The 22,387-nt window shown below is 37.8% G+C and overlaps 1 protein-coding gene across 1 annotated transcript; it reads right to left on the bottom strand.

Annotated features, from left to right (window-relative positions):
- Positions 1-2,193: 2,193 nt before the first annotated feature.
- On the bottom strand, positions 2,194-21,495 carry LOC107554564 (homeobox protein aristaless-like 4). The gene is made up of 4 exons (XM_016237119.1): positions 20,905-21,495; positions 8,170-8,483; positions 3,737-3,865; positions 2,194-2,818 (listed from the first exon to the last, which is right to left on the bottom strand). Exons 1-4 carry the CDS (start codon positions 21,230-21,232, stop codon positions 2,501-2,503), a joined length of 1,089 nt encoding a protein of 362 aa, XP_016092605.1. The 5' UTR covers positions 21,233-21,495; the 3' UTR covers positions 2,194-2,500.
- Positions 21,496-22,387: the final 892 nt, after the last annotated feature.

Raw genomic sequence — 22,387 nt, 5'->3', positions numbered from 1 at the left:
CTGTCAAGCACTTTTTTCCATTGATTTACAGAATGAGTCTTTAAAGCTACACTATGTTGAAGCATAAACTAGTGGGTGAAACATAAACATAAACAAGTTACCTGTGGAGGGACAATGTTAATTGGTAATTATGTGAATATTTTGGTCATTTTTAATTACATTAAATTATGAATATCATGATGTAGGTTGACATCAGGGTGAGGCAAAAACAGGGTTTGGATGATGGTTTCATGTATTCACTCATTATTTACATTTTGTTAATTTCAAACAAAAAGTTACATAGTGTAGCTTTAACCATTTAATATCAACTGTTTACTCCCCTTTTGCTGCGTTTAATTTTACGCCAACAGTCGGTTTTCATTCAGATGTTAAAAAATAGTACCGAGAGGGATCTACTGGGTCAATTAATCATAAATTTAAAGAAAAACCTTGAATTTACTTCTGTCAGCATCTAATAAAAAGCCAAAAACTACAAAAAAATAATAATTTTGCAGCACATTATTGGCTAGTGAACCCTAATGGCGCCAAACCTAGTGTCTCTTCTCACACTTCATGATGACCAGAATCCCATGTGGAAAAGAAGCAGAGGTTTTGGATGTTGACCCACCCTGCAGTGGGAGAAACTAAACCTATGCTGGTGCGAGGGCCTAATGCTGCATCGAGCCAGGAAATGAATGAAGTTAGGCTTATGTTCCAGCCGATAGAGCCGTGTCCCTCAAACACAATACAAACATAACATTCCAGCATTTGTCTGGAAACAATGCCCAATTACCTCTGGTTTAGAGAATGTGGCTGTGATTAAAGAATGTCATATCAAGAATGAAGAGAACAAAACCTGATGCTTCATCGGCTTATATAGAGTTGCTATCACCTCGTCTGGATCTATTAGGTGTGCTCTTTGGCTGGTACAGAATTCTGCTCCCTGCAAAATGTCTCGCATAGAATGGGAAGCACTTGTTCTTGTTTTATTATGCCTCTATATTCTGGCCCATCCTTAGTGAACTGTTTAAGCCTAGTGCATAAGAACCGATGCCAGAGACATCTTCTTTACTAAGCCTTACTAAAACCAAGCACTGACAACAATGTGTCCTGCTCAGGTATTTAATTCAAATAAATCAGATAAAATGTCAAATATTTTGATCCAGCAAGCTTTCATGAAGCTAAGTGCAAATATGCTATTTTATCTAATATTATGTTCTATGTGGAGCACTTTTACTGCTGTGACTTTGATTACACAAATCATGTTTATTTACCATTTATTTGAAAGGCTTAAAGGGATAATTCACCCAAAAATGAAAATGTTGTTATCATTTGCTCACCCTTTTGTCATTTTAAACCTATATGATGTTTCTGTGTGTTTCAGTGTTTTTGTCCATGCAAAGAAAGTCAGTGTGACACAAAACAACAGCATTGGACCCCACTGACTTTCATTGTAAGTAAACACAAGCGCACATAGACGCACACACGCTATCCCTCTAAGAATCACTACTGGTACCATTTATTTCAGAACCTCGTGTAAAACCAATTTTGTTCTTACATTGTAAAGTTTGGGGACAGTAAGATATGTTTAAAAAGAAATTAATACTTTTTTTCAGCAAGGATCCATTCAATTTATCAAAAGTGACAGTAAAGACATTTATAATGTTACAATATATATATATATTGCAAATCATTTTTGTTTAACTTATGAACTTTGTATTCATCAAAGAAAACATGTATCACAGTTTTGACAAACAATTATATATATATAAAAATTTTTTTTTTTTTTACAATATATATATATATTGCAAATCATTTTTGTTTAACTTATGAACTTTGTATTCATCAAAGAAAACATGTATCACAGTTTTGACAAACAATTATATATATATATATATATATTTTTTTTGCATCACTGATAATCTACATATTAGAATGATTTATGAAGGATCATATGACTCTGAAGACTGGACTAATGGCTGTTGAAAATTCAGCTTTGCCATCAAAAGATTTTTTAAAAATCTATTAAAATAGAAAACCGTTATCTTAAATTTCAGTTATATTTCACAATATTACTGTTTTTATTGTATTTTTGATAAATAATATTTAATAATAAATAATAATGAGCACAAGAGGCTTATTTAAAAAAACAACAACAACAACAACATCCTACCTACCCCAAACTTTTGAACAGTAGTGTATATGTCTGGTAATTGATGGGGAAAAATAGTACATACTGATTTTTTCCAATAACAATACATGTGAAGTCAGCATATTCATAAAACAGTCTCCTTTTTAAAACAGGCTCGTCGGTTTCCACACATTCAAGCTCAAAGTCCCAATGCACAATCCACTTCCTCTAAAAAAAACTTCAAAAATGAAATCTCTTACAAGTGTTTTAAAGCTTCTAGCCTCCATTTCTTATGTTCACATTGGCTCCAGATGGCATAAACTTTCACCTCATTAGTGCTGACAGCTTAAGGCTGAGGTTGTCTGGTCTTCTGTGTCCCAGATGAAGGCATCATGTGGCCCATGTGATTGTGGCGCTGTGCTCTTTTGCCTTCATCCGCAGGCTTGCGATGCTGGTGGATTTAAGATCTGGTTCAATGCTGAGATCAAATCCATTAATGATTCCACCCACTCCCGAGTTGCCGAAAAGACTGCCCATATGTGTCTGTCCCATGTTCCCACCCGGACTTGGCATACCAAGGAAATCAGACACACCACTAGCAGAGTGAGGGTGAAGGGTCATACAGGAAGCTACAGTATCACAAGGTACCACACAGCCGGGCACCGGTGAGGCTGCACTGCTGTCACTTAGCCAAGATGGGTTCTGAATCTAAAAAATAAATAAATAGATAAACAAAGAAAAACACATTTAATCCCTGAGTTAATGTGAATTAAAAAATACAATTATACAACAGTTAGTTCCAAGAACACTCAGATACAGTCCAAACAGCACTGGAACTTCCAGGAGGGCCACAGATGACTGTGTTCTGGGAGCACATGGCTTGTGTTGTGGTTGTCTGTTGCCATGTGCTCTCTCCTGTCTATTGTCTGGCCCCTCCCATCTTGTTACCTCGTTATTGTTTTAGTTGCTCCACCTGTGTCTCTCTCGTTAGCCTCCTCGTTTGGTTCCTATTTATTCTCCTTGTGTCTGCCGTCCTGTGCTGATCCGTCATTTCTCATTGTGTGTGTTTCGTGTCTGCATGTGTGCAGCTTTAGCTCTGCCTGTCTGTTTTTCCCCCTCGGGGTGGTTTGAGTTTGTTTCATTTGTTACTAAAATAAAATACCATTTCTCCAGCGATTGAGTCCTCGCTTCATCTCCCCGCACGCACCGTGACAGAACGGATCAGCCAACATGGGGACTCAGCGGAGAATGGGCTCACACCGCCTACCGGTCTATTCATAAAACAGTAGGAAAAAAGTACCCGGATGACCTAATTCGTAGTTATATATCCGGATTTCATTCATATGCTATAAACATTCATACTACTGTGTATATAGAATATACTTTTTTAACTTACTCAAAAGGGTACATTCTCTCTTTATGAGTGAGTCACTGAACTATTCACTCAACTGTTTCATTCAAAAACATTAATTCATTCAGGAACAAAACAACTGCACAGCTGTGATTCAGCTGCACATAATATACATTTTTTAAAGAATAAGCATCAAATTGTAATTTATAAACTTAATCAACTACATTTGTATATAAATAGAAATCTATGATTGGTAGGACAGATTTTCCTTTTACCTGTGCATAATTTTCTGGTCGTGTAAGAAGAGGAAGCTCATATGCTGTTGAGAAGTGTGTTCGAACCTGCTGCATCTGACCAAAGCGTTCTCTTTTTCTCCATTTAGCCCGGCGATTCTGAAACCACACCTGCAGGAAATGAGCCAAATATATGATTATTTGAAATATCTGTCTGCAAAAGCCGAAGAATTTGGAGTGAATACATTGTGCATTTTGTTGTATAAACTTCATGCTGTTTCTATATTGGTACTGAAAATGCAAATTATTGATGCTGCTTATAATGGTGAACGTTATTAAAAAGTCTATCTACTGAGAACTGGACTCTCCCTCTAGTGACTTGTAGTGAAAACCTGAGCACATGCAAAGCCATAAATCGTGAGGCACATGAAAGCCATGCCACGGCTCTTCAGCTGACGTCTTTAATGTGCTGTCCACACTGCACTATTTATGCATGGATTTGAACTCTCCCCTGCCAGCACAGGTTGGGGCTCTGCTCTTTGATAGCTGCTCAGCCAGCGGGTCCGGCCTCGCTTATGTCTGGAGCAGGTCCACCTCATCAATCACAATGAGGCCAGTTCTGATCCGCTGTTAGTGCACCATGACACAAACCAACAACCCCAAAGCACAGCTGAGTGCTCTCAGACATGTTTCTACATAGTACGATTTGTAAGTAAAGGTAATTTTTTAATATATATATATATATATTTTTTTTTAAATATATACAGTACATCTGTATAAATTTAGCACCATTAAATTTTGATAATATAACAATAGAGGACGATACACAAACGGTTGGAGTTCAGTATTTTGCTATATTTCAGTAGAACAAAGTCATTTTCTGAAATTTACATGATCAGACATGCGTCTGTTGTGTTCAGATGAGAGATTCCATGAATTTATATTACAGATGTTTGTTTTTCCAATATGATCCTGTCAAGATTCTCCTTCAGCCATTCCTGTCACTTCACATTATGATAGAAAAGGCTTGTTTCTATTTTTTACCCAAATGAAACACACACACACACACACACACACACACACACATACACACTCTTTTCAAATGTCAGTAAAACATAATGTTTTGAGATGACAATTTGCTGTTGATTTATAAAAACTGGTCTCCACAATCACCATTGGACCAAACAGATATTAACTCATGGATTTGTCTCTGGTGTGTTATGGATGTAATATGACTCCCATATTTAAGCAGTTATGCATTTATGCATGAGTATGCTTTCACTGACTATTTCAAAAGGGCAGCATCAATCTCTCCATACCACTCCATACAACTTGTATTGTGGGATATACAGTATCTCTGTCAAATCACATTACAGTTTCCATAAGCCCCAAGAGCCCTTGACATATTATGGCAGGGTAACAGAGTATGGCACGCTGCAATCACAAGAATGAGGAACCATAAAAGTTACAAAAGATGCAATGCATTTCCACTTTTCTTTATTTGAGCTACAAAATATATTGCTTGAATTAGCTAAAGTTGTCCTCTAGGAGCCATTTGTATATGAAGTAATTTGATCTTTCAGGCCGATGTCATGGCCTGCTCCTGACATCCAAGCCCCATTATGATCATTATGTCATCTGTTTTGGGAATCTTTGTAATTTAATCACTGTCTCTTTGGACATATCTACTGTTTTTCCTTGGTCTACGAAATTCAGAGCAATCAGAGATAATGACCAAAGATCAATGACCCGAGCAGCATCTGTATTCTAGTGTATGTTGTTCCTCTTTCCTCTACAAGGGTGGAAATGTGCTGAAGATGAATTGAAGGACATTTTACAATGTAAATCTTTTTTACATTAAACATTTGGCTTAATGACTAAACTAAACCAGCTGAGAAGACTGTAAGGCATATGAGACAGACAGAAAGAAGTAAGGAAGCCACTTTTTGGAACACAGTAAAAAAGTAAAAATGTAATTGTGACTTTTAATTTCACAATTCCGACTTTATTTCTCACAATTCCAAGTATATACATCTCGCAATTTTTACTTTTTTTTGCTCACAAATACAAGTTTATAACACAATTCTGACTTTATTTCTCATAATTGCGGGTTTCATCTTTCAATTTTGAGTTAACATCTCGCAATTCTGACTTTTTCTCTCAAATGCAAGTTTATAACAATTCAGACTTTATTTCTTGCAATCGCAATTTTGAGTTAACATCTTGCAATTCTAATTTTCTTCCCAAAATTGCAAATGTATAACACAATTCTGACTATTTTGTGCAGTTGCAAGTTTATATCACGCGAGTTAACACCTTGCCATTTTGACTTTTTTTATATCTTGCCATTTTGCATCTCGCAATTCTGACTTTTCTTTCTTAGAATTCCGAGTTGCAATTTTATATCTTGCCATTTTGAGTTAACAACTCACAATTCTGACTATTTCTCGCAATTGTGAGTTTATATCTTGCAATCCTGTCTTTTTTTCTCAGAACTGCAAATTAACATCGCATTATCTGAGTTTGTGTCTACAACTCTTCTGTTTTTCTTTTCATTCTCAGATGCACTTTCTCCGTCACTCTTTTTTTTTTCTTCTTCAAACTCAAAATCTGAAGGGAAATAAGGATGTTAGAAAGTGAAAGGGGAGAATGTTCAGGCTGGAGTTTGTTTACATTTCATGTTTAATTTCCTGATGCCTAAGTCCCCGGCTTTCCAGAGCTGCCCCCACTGAACTCTTAGAGACCCACAGACTAGAGCAGTGGACCTTTCGTGCGGATCCACAGACACACACATACACATACTCTCATTGTATGCTGCCATGTATAAAAACACTTTATATGTGTGCTTCACTACACATATGTGCTCACATTTCAATATGCATGTTTAGAAAATAAAAAGATACCAAATTATATTACAAAATGTGTGTTCAAAGTATGTCCCGAGGACAGAAACTATGATATCATCCAAAACATCCTCTTTTACAGAGTGTTGAGGGAAAAAGTTCTGTCTGATAGTGAGTGCGAGCAGGACAGAGCAGCAGCCAGCACTAAACAACAGCGCTGGGGAGGAAAGCAGGAGGGGCTCATCTCAATTACGTATGTCTGTAGGTATGTTTTTGAAATACGGGTCAAACCCTGTAGTCACTCAACAGAGTCTGCACTGTGTTGTCAGCCTACAGAGGTAATTAGACTCATGTGTCTGTGATAGTTGGTTCTGTCTGGACTCAGAATGAATGCAGTTACTGCACTGTACCTTCAAAACATGGCCAGGTTCCTGACAATGCCTCATTCTCTGCGTGGAAATTGATTATGGCATCTCAAACTGTGTTTTCTTCCCCTGCCAAAGAATGTGTGTTTTTTCCTCCCTAACGCTTCTTAACATCCTTAAACACCGTGGTGTAGAGAGGTACATTAAACAGAGACTAGAAGTTTGGAAAAAATATTTGGGTCCAGCTTCTCTGTCATGATGTGAGAATTGAGATCTGAGTCTTGCACAACAGACTATTGGCCTTTTTTCTTAGCAGAGCAGGATCTACAGAGTTTGTGGCCTGATTTTGGGGAGAATTCTGAGGAAAAGATTTTAAAATGTTCAAACAGAGTTGCTAAAATTAAATGGAGCTATTAGAAAACACTTACTGAGAGAATTACCAAATAATAATAATAATAATAATAAGACAAATAATAATAATAATATTATTAAACTATAAAATATTATCCATTCGTCCATTTTCCAAACCACTTCTCCTCTGTATGGCCACTATAAATATTATTAAAATATAAAATATTATTTTGGTATAATATTGTATTATTTTGTATAATATCATAGATTAAAAATATTGGTAATGTTTTAAACAAGTAATAATAGTAATATAGCAGTAATTAAATGATCATTTTACTAAAAGTATGAACTATTATTTTTATATAATATTGTATATATTATACATTAATGAAAATGGTAATGCTTTATAATAATAGTTAAAATAATAATTTTGCTGTTTTACAAACTGAAGAATGAGTCATTATTTTGTAGTAACCGACAGCATGCTGCAAATGTTGTACATAGAGATAAAAATAACCTACAGTATTCATAGCAAATTATGTTAATATTAATTGCAATATTAATTACAAATACGACCACAAAACTAGTTATAAGGGTCAATAAAAAAAAAATAAAATCAAAATATCGAGAAAATCGTCTTTAAAGTTGTCCAAGTGAAGTTCTTAGCAATGCATATTGCTAATCAAAAATTAAGTTTTGATATATTTACGGTAGGAAATTTACAAAATAACTTAATGGAACATGATCTTTACATATTATCCTAATGATTTTTGGCATAAAAAAAAATCTATAATTTTTAGCCATACAATGTTTTTTTTTGGCTATTGCTACAAATATACCCCAGCGACTTAAGACTGGTTTTGTGGTCCAGGCTCACATATATCGAATTCTTACAAGGATGGCTGACCAGGCCTACCTGCACCCTTGCTTCTGTGAGGTCTGTCCTGAGCGCTAGTTGTTCTCGAGCGTAGACATCAGGGTAATGTGTCTTCTGGAAAACCTTCTCCAGCTCCTCCAGCTGATAGCTGGTGAAGGTGGTGCGGTTCCGTCTCTTCTTGCCTTTGTTGCTCTCAGCCTCAGTCCTGTCCAGAGGACTGCTGAGCTCAGAGACAGGCCGTTCTGCTTGACCTTTGACCCCAGGGTCTTTCACACTGATGTATCTACCATCAATACCTGTGGGATCAGCAGACTGAGGCATCTCTGTGTCTGTCAGTCTAGTGCCATCTTTACCTGGGGAAAGACATATTTCAATTCATTAACTGTGGATTTTGTGTTTGGCTCTTTGCACAAAATACAGGATAAAGAGTGTTTATGTTGTCCTGTTTCTCAACCCATTACCATCCTAACAGAAAAGTAACATCATTAACTGAAGCTGTGTCCATCATGTGTCTGAAGTGTGGAGGCAAATTAACATTGAAACTACTCCTATACAAATATTCTTTATTTCATCATAAAGGGGGTTCTGTTGTCACCTTAAATTTCAAGGACCTCTAATGTATAACAAGCCTTGTTGAGTTGAAAATATGTTCTCCATGTTGGATGTCTGAATCTGTATCCTGATGAGAGTACAAACATGCCAGGATTGTAAGTAAATAATCAAACCATGCCTATTCTAATCACGCTTTACTGAGGCTCTCAGTTCCATGAATAGTCTATAGTAGTATAGTAGTAGTTATTAGTTCCATAATAGTCTTTAACTATTATGTACTACCATTTCAATTACTTGATATAATGCACTCATTGTGTATATACATGTTTTAAAATGGCACATATTTTATATTTAAATAAAACACTGTTACTTCATTTATAATTACAATATTGACCCTTCTCTTACCCCTTAACCCACCTTTAAACTCAACCATAGCATGAAACCTGTCCATAATCTTATCCATATCCCATCTCAACAACAGTATTTTGCAATACATCATGAACACAATACAGTACACAGTGTTCATACATACGTACCAACATAAAAAAACACATAGTAAAGTGTGACCAAACATTCTATTCAAGTGTGATATTTACCATGATTTTTCTTTGTTTTCTTTTCACATGCCTCATATTTTATCTCATGCTCTTCAATGACACTGTTGCCTCCTTGGTAACCAAGCACTCTTGATAGCTTTTGATAAAACTTTATTAGAGGCAAATTTGTTGATTGCTGTAGGCCATGTTGCATTATATCCAAATACTGTATGTTATATTAAAATGTATCCAATAAAAATATATATTATTAAATAAATATTCAAATAACGTTTAAAAAATAAACTTGATTTTAAACTTGAATTCAGTTACATTATTTTTTACATTTCAATGCAAAAAAACAAAACAAAAAAAGACTATCAGGCTATGGCCTATGGGCCCTGATTTGAGCATCTCTTGTTTAGAGTATCATTTTTTTTGCCATATAATTTTGTGATAACAGAGTTCCCTTTCAGTAGGTCACTCTTGACGTGACGACCAACGAATTGGGATCTCGCTTAGAGAGGCCAATCTACTTCGAGTGTAACCTAAACGAGCCAAAGCACATTGACATGCGATTATTGCATCCAGCTGCCGCTGATCACAGCACATATTCAGCTTTTCGCTTCGGAGCCGAGCGATCACATCATTCTGCTTCTGACTACTCTACTGAGAGAAGAAGACTGAACGAGTTCAGCGCGCTCTTGGAGAGCTCTTCGTGTTGGCAGTACGGCGCTTCAGCGGTGGTGGTTTCCCATGTCGAGTGGGTTGCACACATCAGGCTGCACTACCCCCTGTTTGTGTTGCAGATGATCATCTCCCCTGTGCGCCTCAGCGCCTCGGCCCGGGTCCCTGCGTTCTTCCGTGCTGCCCCACTGCGGGTACGCCTGTAGTTCCATTGATGCCACTTGCGCGGTGTCTGAGAGCCTGGCTAGAGCTACCCAGCCCGTCTCGATGGCTCCTTCGAACCATCAGGCTCGGCTATGCGATTCAGTCGCCCGGTGTCCCCCCAAGTTCAGTGCCTTCAACAGTGAAGGCGGCCGATGGTCCTGTCTTGCGGGCGGAGGTCCATCCATTGTACCCAAGAAAGGTGGTGGGTTACGACCAATCTTGGAACGCATCTTCGGGTGCATCCGTCCCCGAGATTGGTTTGCAGCGGTCGACCTGAAGGACGCGTACTTCATGTATCAACCCTTCCGCGCCACAGACCATTGCTGTGGTTCGCGTCCGAAGGACGAAAATATCAGTACGAGGTCCTGCCCTCCGGGCTGTCCCTGTTGCCCCGTGTCTGCACATAAGTTGCGGAGATACCCCTTGTTCCCCTGAGAGAACAGGGCATTCGCATTCTCAACTACCTCGACGACTGTCTCGTAGTCGCTCAGTCTCAGGATTAAATGTGCGAACACAGGGATTGGGTGCTCTCACACCTCAGCCTGTTGGGCCTTCTGGTCAACTGGGAAAAGAGCAAACTCTCCCCGACGCAGAGGATCTCTTTTCTCGGTATGGAGTTGGACTCGGTCGAACAGACAGCACGCCTCAAGCAGGAACATGTTCAGTCGGTGTTGAACTGCTTGAATACATTCAAGAGCAGGGTGGTGGTCCCACTGAAACAATTTCAGAGGCTCCTGGGGCATATGGGGGGCCCCAAACTGCACTGGCACGTCAACTGCCTCAGAGTTGCTGGCAGTGCACCTTGCCTTGAGCCGTCTCAAAGGGCGCTTATGAGGCAAGTATGTGCTAGTCCGGGACAACACGGCGACCGCTGCGTACATCAACCGACAAGGTGGTCTGCGCTCCCGTCACATGTCGCAACTCGCCCGCCACCTCCACCTCCGAAGCATCTGAGGTCGCTTCATGCTATTCACATTCCTGGGCTGCTCAACCGGGCAGCCGACAAGCTATCTCGAGTCCCGGGAGAATGGCGACTCCATCCCCAGACAGTCCAGCTGGTTTGGAGACGTTTCGGAGCCACTCAGGTAGACCTGTTTGCCTCTCTAGAAACCTCTTACTGCCAGTTGTTCTTCTCCCTGACCGAGGGAACACTCGGCACGGACGCACTGGCACACAGCTGGCCACGGGGCCTTCACAAATATGCACGCATTTTCACGTCTCCGTTCCCTCCTTCAGGGAACGAGGGTTACCATACGTAACCGAGACGTTCCTCTGTTTCTCTGTGTTTGGCAGAGAACTCATCATAAATGCTGTGGTGAGCACTTTGAGTTCCACCCTGCTGTTTGGCTTTGTAGCCCATGTTATGCTGAATCTGCATACCACCAAAGTTTTTAAACAGTGCCATTGCATGTTTTGCATTTTAGAGACAAAGCTCCTCGGTTTTGGCTGCCATATTTGCATTGACAGCAATAGTCTGGGCTTGATAACTGTCCAAATGTTTGGGGATTTTAGCGATGCTCTGTGTTGTTGTTTCTATTTGCTACAGTATATAGAACGCTGAATCTAACTAACGACATGGAGATATACATTTCATCAAATACTGGTCTTTAAAAAGTTGCAAAAAATGCTATTCGAGACATTGCAGAAAGCCTACATTTGCATTACATAGTCTGTGCCTGGCCATTTACACTTGATATATAACAGCACTCTTTGGCACAATACCTCAGCACTTCAACAGAATTCAACAGTGCCTTGGCTTAGCTTCATTGCGCAATGGTTACTCGTTATTTAGCAGATGCCTTTAGCCACAGTGACTTACAGCACATTTATTTCAGAGACAGTTCCCTTGTAGTAGCCTTGGAAGAAATATTTTGCTCAAGGGTGCACTACTGAAAGGAAATCTCTGTATAAACAGTATCAACTCTATGAGGATATAACCTGTTACCTTTGGGCAGCCAGCCCATTTAATATTAGATTACATTTATGCATTTGGCAGATGCTTTTATCCAAAGCAAATCACATCACAAGGTATACATTTAATCAATTCATGCATTCAAATCAATCCCATGATCTTGGCTTTGTTAACACTCTTATTTGAGATTATTATTTGAGAACTCTACAATAATACATAACTACTACCAAATGCCTGCCTACAAGCTCACATTCTAACTATAGGTGACAGTATATTAATAAATACACTAATCATTTTCCTAAAGGCATACTAGCAGATTTCCCCTTTGGAAACAACTCTGATAATTAAAAAAAATCTTTTACAGGTCTACTTCAGTACTGATTACAAAAGCCTAGAAACATATTCCAGTAATTTCCTTTCTGTAAGGTGTTTGTTACACCAATACCACTTTTGAAAATCAATTCACACCGAGGCAGATTTTTTAATTTTAGTAGCCTACATGCTTGTAGCAGTCACTCCCCTGAGAACATTTACCCTCTCGGCTGCGTCTTTGAATTAGCGGAGGTCAGATGTTTACTAGGAGCGGCTATTTAATCACTGCAGGAAACAAGGAGAAAAACATCAAAGTGTGATTTAACAAGCTGTAAAGCTGTGGGGCACCCATTAGCTTTTATGGAATGTGATGGTCTGGATTAGCTCAAAATATATTATAAGATGTAAATCACAAAAACACTGTCAGTCAGTAACATTCATGTAATTTTAAGGTGAATAATGTCATTAATTCAAGATAACAACATTATTATGAGCAAATGAGCAGAAGAGCTAATTGGGGATGCTATACTCTGATTTAAAACCAACTCGTACACTTCAAATTAAAGCTTCCAGAAAGAGGTTTTTGCAGCAATGACATAAAATAACTATTTCCCCAAAATAAGTTTCAGTGAAAAGTTCTTAAAAGAACCTTTTTTTTCTTAGTGTAAAGAACACCTTAATATTCTAAAGAAACGTTGTCCACTAGAAAGAATCTTTTGTGCAATGAAAAAGTTCTGTGGAAATTAAATCCATTGTTATGGATTCTTTGTGGAACCATAGATGCAAATAAAGAACTTTTATTTTCAATAAGGTTCTAATTTTAAACAAGAAAGTTCTAACCTAAGTTATCTAATCTGAAAAAACATGACCTCCAACTGAAAAACACAAGCAATTAATTGAGTGTTCAATTATCTCATTAAATATTAATTTACTCTCATTAAAGATTAATTCAAAATACTGAATGTTGCAAATACAGGTATCTGTGCAGAAGCAAAACTTCTAGATGTTCCTGTGAGAAGATCAATGCTTGCGAGCCACACAGGAATGTGGATTCTGTGGGAAAGCAGGACAGTGTTTCCGTTAAATCTGAGCTCCTGATAAATGACTCCCATATACCACAGAACTGAGCCAGCTTTCTGTCTCCAAGATTTCACTCTCAGATGCTCACTATAACTTAAAATAGCTCAAGAAGAGGATGTAAATATTGTCTTCATTGCATGCATTGTGGAGTAAAGTATCTTGCATATATATATATATATATATATATATATATATATATATATATACAAGATTTACATATCTTGCTGAATATGAATATAGATCTGTATGGAGTCTTGGCCATGGTGTGTATATACAGTATAAATATATCTAAAACACTATACTTGGGTTAGGGTTTTTGTACATGTTGATGTTTCTCATAATCTTTCAATCAGGAGGGCTTATGCCCTAATTTTCTAGGGATCCTGAAGACCTTGATGAGCTTGCTCAGGTGTGGTTGATTAGGGTTGGAGCTAAACTCTGCAGGGCATTAGCCCTCCATGGCAAGATTTGAGGAACCCTGATTTAGATGTTTTTCTTCGATGGAAAAAGCTACGTTAGAAAAAAAAAGTGAAATTTATGGTAATAAAAAAGTGTGGATGCCAGAAATGTACTGTGAAAACTGGTAGCAATGTCTCAGGTTTTTTAATTTACAGTAAAAATAACTGTAAAATACAAAACATCATCATAGTGACACTAAAACAATGAAATAAAAATACATTTAACAACATACAATGTAACATAAAACCCTAATGTACATAACTGATAACAACAAACTAAGAAGAAACTATTAATTACTAATTATTAAAATGAACAACCATCAAATGTAAAGTGTCATACACAGAATTCTGGGAATGTATTTTCACTTTTTTTTTCACTGTAAATTATATGACTTGTATGATTACAAAAAATATACATTTAATACTATTTTAATTAACTTTTCAGTTAGACCTATTATTTCAATGTATATAGTAATGAAACTTACCATTAACGGATTAATGCTCCGGTTACTATACTTAACCTGGGTTCCCTGAGATAATGGAACGAGCGTTGCGTTAATCACGCTATGGGGAAACTCCCATTTACTCTGGAGCCTGATTTGATCACGTTCGTGTAGCTGCACGAACCAATGGCACTTCAACCAGGCAAAAGGGGTGGAGCTGACTGCTATATAAGTTGGCCCTGAGTGCCATTTCATCAAAATCTTTTGACTGAAGCGAGAGTAGTCGACACGCGTGCAGCCTTATAGCACGGCAGCCTACGCAACGCTCGTTCCCTTATCTCAGGGAATCAAGGTTATGTGAGTAACCAGAGTGTTCCCTTTCGAGCGGTCTCTCCCATTGCATTAATCAAGCTATGGGGAACGCGTCCAATTGTGCCGTGCTATAAGCATGTGCAGAATGAAGCCGCTCTGCAAGCCCAGCACCCATACTGAGGACTCCTGTAGGCATGAGCTAATGAGACCCGAGCCGCTAGGCTGTGGACTACATAACATGACCTTTCCCACTTACAAAAGGGGGTTAGGTAGATTAAGCAAACAAAATCCGTGCCATCTCATGAGTGAGCAATTCAGATGCCAGAGATCGAGAATGGGCCTGAACATCTTTTTTCAGAAACAACGAAGTAGCGCTGCCTTTTTGCAAGCAGTGTTTGCACTTCAGACCTGAGAATGTGAGCATCGTAGTTTGAATAATAGCTCTGAAGTGAGGCGGCCTGCGAGCGAACTGAAGGTAGTTACTTCGTTCAATGATGTTTAGAACCCAACTTGACACATCTGGTATAGCTTTCCAAGCCTGAAGCCGGATGGATTTTCGAGCGGCATTTCGCTGCACAGGGTCGGGGAACTGACATTTGTGGTAATGAGGAGAGGAGAAATGCTCTTTTGAGTATGTGGATCCGCTATCACAGCGGTAGTTTGTTTGGGCATGTGCTGAATGGGGAGGATGAGCCCAACTTGAATGGAGCTTCCATCGCTCGGTGTTGAGCAGAGGAATGGAGAGCAGGTGCGGGACTTCTTCGAGGGAGTTCCAGCCTCGGCGAGAACTGACTCTCTCCTCTACCTCTCTGCATTTGGATCAGGGTTCTGAGGCTCCGGGTCTAACATCAGTCTGGGGTGGGCACCTTGACGCCTAGGAAACGGGCAGGGTTTTGCTGTCCTGGGGCGCTGCTGAAGCCCAGGCTCAGACTTAAGCTGGGGATTGGCAGGTTGCTGAGTGGATGGAGCCTTCTGGCCACTTGAAACAGCCATCGCACTGGAGTGCTTTGGCAGGAAGTGACACATTGCCTACGATGACTTTTGTGCCGCTGTAAACCGCTCGGAAAACCCATCCACGGAAGGGCCAAACAGTCCTTTGGGAGAGACTGGCGAGTCTAGGAAGGCAGCATTGTCAGCACAGGAGGAGCGTGTGTAAGGCTGGGGAAGGCTTAGCTTTCCCCTGGCCACGGGGACTTGGGGCAAAAATGGCACTAAATTGGACAAAAATGCCCCTGCACAAATAAATTAAATCTATTACGTCTGTTGCTAACAAAGTGAATATGAATAGACAGTGTTGATTGCAGCATTAAATTAAGATCTGCTCATGTTGCATCGTATTTCATTTTAGGCGTTTTTACAGTGTTGCGTATTTTAACCAATCACACACAATTCTGTTGAGCTTAGGAATGCAATGGCCTATCAGAGGCATTCAGTTGAGTCATCGTTGAAACAGATCAGTTTTGTTGACTCTTGTGAATTCTCTCATCATAAACAACAAAGCTCAGATGTATATACAATGTAAGTAAGAAATTCATTTCACAGTGTATACAGCTTCAGTGATTATAACGATAGTTTTGTTTTTTTTGAGAGTGTTTAAACTCGCGATAGATCAATGTCAACGATAGATAATGTCACTTTCTGTATAGGCTATAATTTATTCGCTGTTTGAAGAACCGTGGAAAGGAAACGTTATATATCGTATTGGCCCGAATATAAGACGACCCTGATTATAAGACGACCCCCACTTTTTCCAGATGTACCTTTTGGAAAAAGGCTTTTTAAAAACCAAATCTTGTTTTTTCTCAGTAAAACACATTTTGTCTTCAATTATTTTCATATTGCATATTTTTCCTATTTTAATTTTTGTTTTGAAAGTATGGTTAAAAACTGGTAAAATGTACCAACAATCACATTAAAAAAAATATACACATTTTGATATACCATTAAAAAAATTAACAGGTAGCCCATCTGAATTAGGACATTAGGCTATCCATCTAATAGTAGCCTACCAAAATATTATTAACAGTAGAAGTTAAATCTTACTGTAGTCTTCAAATCTGGGTACTGTCTTACATTTTATAATCACAAAGGGAGTTTGGTCCCATCAGGCTAATGTGACAGTCACGACCCATGCAGCTGTAAGTTTTTTTTTCTTTTTCTTTTGTTTTTATTTGCGATCTTTACAACACGCATTACATTACGTATTAAATGGCACACTCATTTTATGCGTATTTGGCGCCACCTATTGTTGTGGGTGTATTATTGACATGTCAAAGTATAGACCCTGAATATAAGACGACCACGTTTTTTCAGATGTATTTCCAAGAAAAAAACATTGTCTTATATTAGGGTCAATACGGTAATTATCCATTTCTAAAGTTTTTATTAAATTGTAGTCACGTTAAATACAAATTTAGACCCATTACAAATTTTATTTAACCTATTTATTTTAGCCTTACCCTGGAGTTGGTTCACCCTTCGCCTATGCTTGTCAGCGAATGTCAATAAGCCCTGTTCGCTAAGGCTGAGGTTGTCCTGCAGGGCATAGATGGATGCGCTGCATGGGCTTTTAACCCCAAGGCCGATGGAGGACACAAATGCACATATGCTTCTTGCTTGCAGAGTCAGCGAAGAGATGATCTTCATCGCTGAAGGAGAAAATTCTGACGAAATGGCACTCAGAGCCGACTTATATAGCAGTCGGCTCCACTCCATTTGGTGGGTTGAAGTGGCATTGGTTCATGCAGCTATACAAACGCGATCAAGTCAGGTTTCAGTATCAGAGTAAACAGGAGTTTCCTCATAGCATGATTAACGCAATGGGGAGAGACCGTTCAAAAAGGAACAGATTTTTTAATTTTTACAGTCTTTTACCATTAAAATTACAATCATCTTTGACACCATTGTGTCTGTTGAAGAATGTTGTATAGACATTTACATTTTTATAAGGCAAATGAAGAAATTAAGACCCGCACTTGAAGAATAATAAATAATGAATAAAAGCTCTATTGTTTTTTCTCTTTTCCTCTTCAAACACACACAAAAAAAGAAGGTTAACTTGTATGTGAAACACCATTTAAGGATATGTAACTTCATGTCGAATCTGTATAGCTTAGGGATACAGAAAGGACAGAAAGCAAGAACTTAATTCTCCTTTACACAAAATTTAATTTAATTTAAATATTTTGTCCATGATGTCACACCTCTGAAAACTGTTATCCACACAATTAAACAACATACCAAGAAACAGTGTGCAAATGTGTAAAACCTTCAGGATACAAGCTCTGCAGAGACGGTCTCGCTAAAGCAGATGTTTAATAGCCAACTTAATATCCCATCTATTGTTGAATGCTGGTTTATTTGCACATGTCGTTTTGTCTGGAAAGATTATGTAAACCAGTCAGGGATTGTCGTTTTAGGCCTCCCAGTGGTACTGATTGTGCTGAGCATAACAGCATGAATGATATTGTTAGGAGTCCATACCACACATCTACCTCTGAATAATGCCCTACTCCCTACTGCTGCAAGTCATGAATCACTAAGGTTTTTTTGGAGAGGTTTCATGCTTTGGTGTGGTACTTCATTAATATTTCCAAAAATGTATACAATTTTGAACTGATTTTAAAAGTACTGGCAGATTACAGCATTAGTTGAGGATTAACCCTGTTATTCATTTTTTGGAAGTATCACTACAAAAAGACTGATGATTTTAAACTACTAGATACTCAAGTCAGTTCTTATGTACAATTAGAAAAGCTCTGTTTTTAACCATGACAAACATACTGTGTTACTGTCACTGTAGTTTTACAGGGTTCTGACTGGCTGGAAAGAGCTGAACACCCTCTCATATTTTGGATCTAGGTGGCATGATCACATGATAAGTTTACAACCAGCACTTGAAGACGTGTTATCTTGAGTCAGAGGACACATATCTTCCCTTCTCTCTATGTTGAACAAAAGTTTGTCTAGATTCTCAGCTTCCCAATTTTCTCCGACTGGTCAGTCAGACTTTGCTTGAGGCTAGAGCTTACCCTTGATATCTACAGCACAAACCACAAATAGGCTCCAAGAATGGTGGTGGAACCACACAGTGTTCATTCTCCTCAAACCGCAGACAGGAAAAATGCTCTATAAGTACAGCACTGTCTGTGCATCATCTAACAATAATATCTTCATGACAAGGATCCTTAGTGATTATCTCATATCTTCATGCCTGCTTATACCCAGGAATTTGGTATTACTAACAATTTGACAAGCTATTTTTCTCAAAATATTACAATATGTATTACATCCATGTCCAGTTACACTGAAAAATATAAAAGTATTTTTACAAAATATTTTTTGTATTTACAAATAGCCCTAAATGTCACAAACAAACAAACAAACTCTTTGTACTTTAAATTACTTTGATGGAATGGATTTATTGGCCTCAAAATATAATCAACTATGCCAAATAAGAGTTATATAAGATCATTTGTTAACTGTGTGTTTTAGCCTGTCCTATGTATATTACTGTCTCTTCAAATGTGATTACAGAAGACAATAAACATTTTATATATGTAAATAGAGCTCTTGAATAATACAAATATTATTTGTTTATATTTTATTATACTATGTTTAATAAAAAAGCAGTTAAAGCTAGACTGTAGATAAAACGTAGTCCTTTTGTGTGTGTGTGTGTGTGTGTGTGTGTGAGTGATTTGTGTGCTTATTTGTTTTGCTTTAAAAGTAGAGTCATTTCTAATAAAAATCTGGATGCATTCTAATTTCCCGATGATCCGAATGGTTTGGATGTTACCACTGTTTTCATAGAATTAATCACAGTGTAATTGTTTAAATAGCAGTTGTAACCAAATATAAGCTACGTTTTTAAAGGTCCTGTGCAGACAAATACAAATACAAGATCCAAATACAAGATATAGTATTTCATTCATTGCTTATTCAACTAATTGTATTAACTGTTGGCAGAACAGCCAATTAATAATTTAATTTCAACTGTCTTAAGTTGTCTAATAAACAGTTCAGACTACATGGTAAAAATATCGAAATGGTAAAAAATATCAAATATGTTAAATGAAGGAAACAAATAATTGAATGAATCTTATAGGATTTTTCTGACGCCAATAACAAAACCTGCCTTAGACTACTTACTATATGCGTTGATGATACAGTCGGTGTCTATTTTCACTGGCCTGCGGTCAACACATCCTAAATAGCCCATGCGTGATTTACAGCCACAAAGATGGATTTTCATGCCACTGTTTGTAAATAAAAAAAGGATGATAATCTGACTTTTAGCCACTGTATGCATTTCGTAACATCTGTAGCCTAGTCTTTTCATGACTGCTTTGATTGTTTGTGAGACCACCAGACGAACTGAATTTTCGGCAACGTCTGAGTGACCGTAAAAATGATGTGACAAATAACAGGCAAGAATGAGTGTGGATTTGGATAATTGCATCCTTCAGAAAGTGCTTGAATTGTTTGTAGCCTAATGGTCCGATGAATCACTCACGAGGCACGAGGCAAAGTCTATTTTATAATATAAACTACGCGACTGAATAAATTAATCAGGCCTAAATATGTTTGACATTTATTTAGTGAATTTTCGCTTCCTCGTTCCTTTACGCAGGTCATTGCATTAAACAGAAAAGTCGTATTTCTTAAATCCTACACACAATTATGATCTAAATAATAAAAAATATGTATATTTATTCGATTTAATAAACACAAAGATGTCATGTAGAAAAATACTAGACAGTTTTGCGATTATGTCAATTACAGGGAATTCGATTTTTTCGGATAGCCTACTTTTAAAAAGTATTAGCCTAAGTTTTTTTTTCTGACTAGATCATTCTCAGCCTATTACACAAAGTAAAAATATTCTAAACATTTTCAAATTAACTCTCACTATCTCCTTATAATTAAAAAGCCTTTAAAAACTTTTTTTTTTTTTTTTTTTTAAGTTTGTGTCTTCAGCACCACTTTGATTTTAATAAAAAATTTAAGGCACGTAAAAAGTATTTTTTTAGCGGGGTTAACAGTGCATATGAACTATGGAACAAATGTGCGAACAAATTAAAGTTTATACTACTCAGATTGTCAAAGGCCTTCTTTTACCCTCAACCAGGAGATGCTCTGATATGGAACAATTATCCTATCAAATTGCACTGCTAAGCATCAGGTGGAAATTTAACCAAATTGTATGTGATTCTGTATGTGATCTGAAGATATACTGATAAATGAACGCACAAACCACATCTACTGTAGATGCCACTCACCATAGCATGAGATGAGCTCGCCGTCCTCCAGTTTGTCGTCTTCAGGAGGAGTTTTGCATGTGGGTCTCTGCATGAAAAGATGGTACTTGTAGGCGCTCTCGGGTGTGCTATCATCCAGTGACGGACACTCTTGGTGGAAAGGACTCCGCGGCTTGTCCCCGTAAGGTTGACCTTTTGCGGGCAGGAAAGTGGGATTGTATTTGGAGTCGCTCGGCTGGAACGTCCTGTAAGGACTGGCCTGTTGGACTCTTCCTTGCCCTGATGATGGCGAATAATATGAATCCATGGAGGTCATATCGCAGTATGAGACGCACGTATCTGCGTTCATACCGACAAAAACAACAGGCAAAATATCCTAGCTTTTTTTGTAAATCTAAACGTCACCCTCGCTCGAGTCTCCTCTCATTCACAGACGGCCATGCACTTTCTCACACACCCACACCAGGGCGACAGCTGGAGTTGGTTAAAATGATTCAGATGTTTTCCAGAGACTAGGCAAAAGCAAATGCTAGAAAGCGTCTTTAAGGTTTGGAGGAGAGAGAGAGTGAATTCTGGACGGAGGATGTTGTCCTGGTGTCTGCTAGAGTCAGTGGTCCCGTCATGATAAGAGGTCAGAGCGTTGAGCGCAGGAGCTTTTTCCTCTAACTAACACGTGAGAAACACAACGCATGACAGTAATACAATTAGGGACTTGACTGACAGAGTATTACGGATAAATGGATCAAGTAAATGTCATACACAAACATTTTACACGAAAATATTTGAAGGAAAAAAAAATCCATCATTACTCAATCAAAATGCTTTAGTAGGGTATTGTAATGTACAATACAAAGATTATTAGGCCTATAAGGATAAAAAAGTTTTTTTGTTTAAAAAAAACATTTTTAATATTTTGCACTTATACAAGTTTGCTATTTCATTTAAATGAGTGTTACTACTAAATAAGTTAAAAGGGTGAAATCGTACATGATGAGGTCACTTAAGTTGTAAGACTCTGTAAAAAATATAGGTTAGTAGGGTATTGTAATGTACAATACAAAGATTATTAGGCCTATAAGGATAAAAAAGTTTTTTGTTAAAAAAAAACATTTTTAATATTTTGCACTTATACAAGTTTGCTATTTCATTTAAAGGAGTGTTACTACTAAATAAGTTAAAAGGGTGAAATCATACATGATGAGGTCACTTAAGTTGTAAGACTCTGTAAAAAATATAGAATTTTCTCGCTTTTTGCATGAAATGTATTTGTATGTTTTAATAAATGTAACATTTTATTTTTATTTTTATATGTTTTAATATCACAAGCACCCAAATTACTGAAAATAACAGCATGCAGCTCTGACGGCTTGAACTGACTAATAGCATCCATCTGCATCTCCCCAACACAATGTGCTCAGCAGCTCTATGAACAGAGTCATGTTTTTGTTTGTTTGTTTTTGATGTATATTTATGTGGTTGCAGATCATTTTAAGTAATGAGTGAT

The sequence above is a fragment of the Sinocyclocheilus grahami genome, unplaced genomic scaffold (assembly GCF_001515645.1).
Source record: "Sinocyclocheilus grahami isolate Dianchi unplaced genomic scaffold, SAMN03320097.WGS_v1.1 scaffold506.1, whole genome shotgun sequence".
Lineage (NCBI taxonomy): Eukaryota > Metazoa > Chordata > Actinopteri > Cypriniformes > Cyprinidae > Sinocyclocheilus > Sinocyclocheilus grahami.
The sequence above is the reverse complement of the archived record's forward strand: the minus strand, read 5'-3'. Positions and strand labels throughout refer to the sequence as shown.